The following is a 6,567-nucleotide window of genomic DNA, read 5'->3' as shown; positions in this document are numbered from 1 at the left end:
AAAGTTGAATGTAATAGTCTCTAATCGTTTTAATCTCTTCTGATTCTGTGGTTATGTTTTCTTTCCTATTCCTACTCTTGTTAATTTTTATTTCTTTTCCTTAATCAGGCTTTAAACAGTTTAATATTCTTTTCAAAAGAATCAGCATTTGATTTTATCCCTCCAACCATTTTTTTCTATTTCATGAATTATAGTTTTTATCTTTAATTCACTCTTCCTTGTTTCTTTTGGTTTATTTTACTATGCTTTTTAAGTTCCTTACCTTTAAATTCTTTTATATCTTTATCCATTAATAAAGGAGGTAATGAAGGCTATACATTTTCAAGTATGGCTGTTGCTAAGGTCTCACAGGTTTTAGCATGAAGTGTTCTTTCCGTTGCCTTCTACGTAGTTTGTAATTTTGCTTTTCATTTTCTTTCGATCCAAGTGGCTTCTTTTTCTTTTCTTTTCTTTTTTTTTTTTTTTTTTGACAATATCACCTTTACTGGTTCAACCAAGTGGCTGCTTCTTTCTTTTTTTACTGGTTTGCTCAAATTCTACTGCATTCTATTTTTTCCCTTATTAATTTGGACGTGCTACTGTACTTTTCTATTCTCATAATGGTTACCTTACCTTTCCTCGAACTTATATTTCTCTATTATCTTTGGAAAACATGGATGGCAATAGTTTCCCCCACTCCAATAAAATGAAACCGTAGAATTCTTTTTCTCCTCCCCTCCCCCTATGCTCTAGGAATTGCTTTTTATTTACCAATGGACAAGGGTAGGCCGGTGGTTGGGAAATATTTTCCCCGTGAGGGGAACGTCTTCTTTGGCTGTGACGACCCTTTGATAAGATCTGGGAAGAGGTAACTGGAAAACAGAACCTAAAGGAGGAAGTGTTGCAAAAGGCCATGCCCAAGACTAGACAGAATTTTCCTGACATTTCCGTCAACCAGCACTGCTCCTTAAGGTACAATCCCACAGAGAAGCGAGGCCCGCCCGACGTGGTCAAGTAACCCGCTCTCACCGGCCCTGCCTCCACCTGCCCAAGGACTGCAAATCCCAGAGACCAGGTCGACTGACGTCCACCCGTAGAGGAGGCTCACTCGCTTGTACTAGGTTCAAGTCCGAGCCAGAAGCCGGCTCCTGCCATCCTGTCTCTCAGCGGCCGCCACAAGCCCGAGCGGAGTTCGCGAGCCGCAGCCGGCGGCGCGGAGGCTTCTGGGAGGGAGAGGCTGAGGCATGCGCAGGCGCAGGCGCAAACCTGCGACTAGGGTAGGGTACTGGAAGCGGCGCAGCTCCCGGTGGTGGCCCATGGAACCTCCGGATCCTGTGAGGTGAGTCTTGCCGGCGGCAGCCGCGAGGTGCAGCTCCGAGCCCGGCTGCGTTCGCCGGTCGCGGCAGGCAGCGGGGTCCTGCTCAGGACTCGCAGGCGGCGCCGCAGGTTGTGTGGAGAGGGATTTGGGCCAGCCGGGTGCCCGCGCTCCGCAGCCTACGGTACGTCACGTGCTGTGGAAGGCTGGGGACCTCGGTGCCCCTCTTCTCTTTTCTCAAGATCCCAGGGGGAAGAGTGAATGGTGTTTGGTGGGGAGTTGTAACTGGCCTGGACGACAGCCCCCTCCCCGGGGCTTTCGGATGGGCACCTGCCCGGGGCCGGGGTAGAAGTTCAGTGGGGGGTGGCGCAGCCGGGGCATCGCCCTCGGAGACACGGGTGCCTCTCACGTTTGTCTTCGCGCCTCCTTTGTCCTCGGCCAGCGGTCCCCATTTGCGCTCCTTTAATGGCCTCTGAGTGTGTCCCACCTCCTTCCCTGTTAGATTTCCCTGGCGCTGACAATGTACCAGAGACCAAGTCTTGCTCGTAGCAGCCCCGTAACAGGGCCCTGCTACAAATCCTAGGCGTTTGAGTAAGATCCAGCCCCTTAGAAGGGGGGGGTTACATTTTTCTTTCGCTGCAGCCACTACTTCAGAAATTTGAAAAAGGGTGAATGGGCCATCTGGGAGGAGGCTGTCTCCCCAGCACGGCCACCTCGTTCTGAAAGCAGCTCAGCTCTGGGCTCCGAATCTGGAAACAAGTTTTGCTTCAAACTGGTTTCTTTCCAATAGTCGTTTCTTCATATGGGCCCTCAGAATTTTTGTTCTGTTAGAGCCAGATTCCCTCGGCCCCGGGAACAGAATGACAGAGTCACTGAGGCTGTAAAAGGCAAAGGAGTTTATTGACTAGTTCGAACTAGGGTCCAAGCCCCGAGCACCAACGCAGTGGTCTCTTTCTATGGGCAGGGACCCCGCGCAGCGGGAGTACAGGTCTTTTATATTTTTTTTGTTGGAATTTGTTACAGCCAGTTACCTCTGACAAGGGGACATACGCCCCTCATAAGCTTATTTACGTACTGATCAGGCCTTGGCCCCCTTATCAGTAAGCTATTCGTGGTTGTTTTTTTTCTCTAACTACATTGGAGCATTTTTTTTTTCTTTTTTTAGCTCTTTATCGCAACCAAGCGTTAAGCAAGCAAGCCTTGTATACAAAAGCGGACTTTGGCTATTAGCTATAAATTAAGCAAGCAAGCCTTGTATACAAAAGCGGACTTTGGCTGTTAGCTATAAATTAAGCAAGCAAGCCTTGTATACAAAAGCGGACTTTGGCTGTTAGCTATAAGTTAAGCAAGCAAGCCTTGTATACAAAAGCGGACTTTGGCTATTAGCTATAAATTAAGCAAGCAAGCCTTGTATACAAAAGCAGACTTTGGCTATTAGCTATAAATTAAGCAAGCAAGCCTTGTATACAAAAGCGGACTTTGGCTGTTAGCTATAAGTTAAGCAAGCCATCACAGAATTAACTAAAATATTGTTTCAGTCCTGTTCTACATTTTCTGCTGTTTTTTTCCTGTTACAGCATTTAGCTAGTCGTATTACAGAAAACCACTTTACGGCCCTGTCTCTACCAGACTGCAAGTATCTCAAAAGCTGTGATTTAGTGGGGCTGGATTCTGGAGAGGGGCAGGAGAAAGAGGGAGTAAAAGGGTATTTTATGGAGTTTGAGTCTTTGTAGATGCTGAATATGTGTTTTATGAATGAAAAAAGAATGATTTCTTCTTATGTTACAGGGTGCCCCTGAAAGATTCGAGCTGGTATGGGCCTTCTACAGAGCTAGTCCAGACTGGGATGGTTGTGTCACTAACAGCAGCTAAAACTCTGGCCCTTCAGGATACACAGGAACAAGAGATTATGATGATGGAGCCAAAGGAAGAGGGGCAGTCTTGGGAATCTGAGACCAGGCTACCTGGGAACCACTCTACCAGTCAAGAGATCTTTCGCCAGCGCTTCAGGCAACTCTGTTACCAAGAGACTCCTGGTCCCCGGGAGGCCCTGAGCCAACTACGGGTACTCTGCTGTGAGTGGCTGAGGCCAGAGAGACACACCAAGGAGCAGATCCTGGAGTTACTGGTGCTGGAACAATTCCTGACCATCCTACCTGAGGAGCTCCAGTCCTGGGTGCGGGGACATCACCCTAAGAGTGGAGAGGAAGCTGTGACTGTGCTGGAGGATTTAGAGAAAGGACTTGAACCAGGACCGCAGGTGGGAAGGGGGATTTGATCTGTTTTGGGAGCCAGATCAATGACCTTCAGGCTGGACAGAGGGGCAGCAATAGGGGGAATTGCCAAGGTCGAACCTCTCTTGGGCCAGGTAGAGTAGTTAGTATATGTTTCTGTCTCTGTCTTTTCTGCCCTCAAGCCCTGAATGAGAAAGACTCTAGTTCCTCTTCCTTCCCCTGTGCTGACTTTGATGAGGCTCTCTAAAGTCTCCTTGGAAGCTTTGGTCCCACATAAACCGAGTGGTGCCTGATCACCTCCAGGTCCCGGGCCCTGTACGTGGACCTACACAGGAAGAGCCGTGGGAGAGGAAGGCACCTCTGGGAGCAGCCCCGGAGGCACTGAGCATCCAGCTCCAGCCTAAGGAGATGCAGCTCAAGTGTGAATCTCAGGAGACCCAGCCTTTCACAGAGAGTGGTGAGGAGCAGGATTCTGTGGGGAGGGAGAGGAGGAAGAGGGGAATATAAAGGGTACAGAACCTACTACCTATAAAGGGCAAATAGTAGGTGCCCAAATGTTTTCTGTCATCATCTTGATCTTACTATTCTTATCTCTTAGGTGAGAGGTTTTTCTTGTTTTATCACCTGTAAAATTAGGAGTAAGAATAACCTACCTCATGAGATACCTCAAGGATTAAACTAAAACTTATATAAATTAAACTGACATAATATCTGCTTCATTATTTCCACTGCTTTTGACTTCTTCTGGTCTGTAATAGCTCTGCTTTGAGCTTAGAGGCCAGCATTGAGATCCTTTCCTTTAATTTCCCCATCCCTCCCAAAACACTTTTAAGCCATAATGCAGTCCTACGTAAGACACAGCCTGTCATCATCTTTATCTACCCTCTCCCCCCCGCCCCCGCAGTCTAAACAGCCGTATTTGAAACTCTCTTATGTGTGCATTTATTAATACCTTCTACCCTTCAGATTTACTGCAAAAACTTCCTTCTCAGCCTGCATACATCCCCACAAACATCCTCTCGTCTGTCCCAGTGGCAAACACTAGACTTAGAGACAGTAGACCTAGAGATTCAGGACAGTAAACTGTCCTTGCTGACCTCTGTAACATCATGAACTGTGGTGAACATATAATATGCATATTGTTTCTAATCAGGAAGAGTCTGTTTACTAATTGGTTTTATACCACAACCCCACCATCAAACAAAAGCATTTGAAAAGAGAATTCTTGTTAGTAGCAAAATGGGGAAAACTAGAAATGGAGATTAATCTTAGAGTTTGTCCCACAAGTATGTTTTTACCACCAAGCTCTCCTTTCCTCATTTTTCCAGACTTTTTCTTGTCTCCTTTGCTTCTGTTTAGTAAGCCTCTATTCATTTATCAACTTGATACTTTACTTTTAAAAAGCAGCTAGCTATTGTGTGATTTTTTTTTATAGCACACATATTTCAGATTTCTTTAACCACAGCATTTAACCTGGAAAAAAAATGTATTTTTTAAATTAAATGATCTTGAGTTAGCTTAAAGCAATTGCTTTTTGTTCTCCTTAGACTATAGAGATTGTTAAAGACAAATAAAACATAAACTGTCTTACAGACATTTAAAAACAAAAAGGCAAAGCACTCTTTTCTTCCTTTTTTAAGGAGCAGCGCAAAGGGAAAGACAGAGCCCAAAGCAGATAGGAGGCAGGGAGCTGGCACGCCTTCTTTCGATAAAGGAAGTAGCTGTGGGAGGCTCTGCTTCAGTAGCTGTCCATTTATGCAGTAGGAAAATGAATGGGAAGAGGTAAAGATTACAGAGCCAGGAGGGACACAGTCCTTCTGCCTTTAGAAACATCACTTTTCCCTAACCCTAATGATTCTCCTTTCTTATTTTTTCCTTCCTTCACAACATCAGTTGACCACCCCCCAATTTCTTGAAAACATGAGTTTTTGTCTTATTTTTCAAGAGTAAATCCTAACAGGATCCTGCTTTGAAATGTCTTTTATTTTTTCAATAACACTTATTTAGTGTTCCATTATGAAAAAATTAGAAAAAAAAAAACAGATAAGCAGGGGAAAGAAAAAAGAAGAAACCCTCTCTCCTGTACATTCCCATCACCAAGAGATAACCATTGGCAATATCTAAGTAAATAGATATACTAGTCTTTATCATATGTCTAGTGAATATTGTGTAAGCTGTTATTTTCATTTCAGAAATGTAAATTCTAATCTAAGTGTCATTTCTCCATACATCCAGAACAGGAATGTTTACATTTTCCATCAGTTGTTACAGAAGATGGTCCAGAGCCCAAGGACAAGGGATCATTGCCACAACCACCCATTACTGAAGTGGAATCTCAGGTGTCCTCAGAAAAACTCGCCACCAACACCTCTACATTTGAAGCTACCTCTGAAGTTGAGGGTACCTTAGAGCAGCAGCAGAGAAATCCCAAAGCAGAGAGACTGAGGCGGTCCCCTGCACAGGGGAAAAGTTTCAAACAGACGGTTGTCACCCATAAGAAAACTCCCACAGGGAAGAAAGACCATGAATGTAGTGAATGTGGTAAAGCCTTCATTTATAACTCACACCTTGTAATTCACCAGAGAATTCATTCTGGAGAGAAACCCTATAAGTGTAGTGATTGTGGGAAAACTTTCAGTCAGAGCTCAAACCTCATTCAGCATCAGCGAATTCATACAGGAGAGAAACCCTACGAATGTAATGAATGTGGAAAGGCCTTCAGGTGGGGTGCTTATTTTGTTCAACATCAGAGGATTCATTCAGGAGAGAAGCCTTATGAGTGTAATGAGTGTGGGAAGGCCTTCAGTCAAAGCTCATATCTAAGTCAGCATCTGAGAATTCACAGTGGAGAGAAACCTTTTGTATGCAAGGGATGTGGGAAAGCTTACAGATGGAGTTCAGAGCTTATTAGACACCAGAGGGCTCATACCAAAAAAGAGCCTTCCCATTGTGTTGAAGGTGAGAACATCTCCAGACAGACTTGTACATTTGTCTAATATTGTTTAGGACTAGATCCCATAAGAGTTATCAGCACCTTAA

At 44.8% G+C, this 6,567-nt stretch overlaps 1 protein-coding gene across 1 annotated transcript; it reads left to right on the top strand.

Annotated features, from left to right (window-relative positions):
• The first annotated feature begins 1,243 nt into the window (after positions 1 to 1,243).
• ZNF232 (zinc finger protein 232) lies at positions 1,244 to 6,567 on the top strand. The gene is made up of 4 exons (XM_045527150.1): positions 1,244 to 1,318; positions 3,083 to 3,554; positions 3,832 to 3,985; positions 5,764 to 6,567. The coding sequence occupies exons 1-4, from the start codon at positions 1,296 to 1,298 to the stop codon at positions 6,522 to 6,524; spliced, it is 1,410 nt and encodes a 469-aa protein (XP_045383106.1). The 5' UTR covers positions 1,244 to 1,295; the 3' UTR covers positions 6,525 to 6,567.

This window comes from Lemur catta, chromosome 15 (genome assembly GCF_020740605.2).
Source record: "Lemur catta isolate mLemCat1 chromosome 15, mLemCat1.pri, whole genome shotgun sequence".
Classification (NCBI taxonomy): Eukaryota; Metazoa; Chordata; class Mammalia; order Primates; family Lemuridae; genus Lemur; species Lemur catta.
The sequence above is the reverse complement of the archived record's forward strand: the minus strand, read 5'-3'. Positions and strand labels throughout refer to the sequence as shown.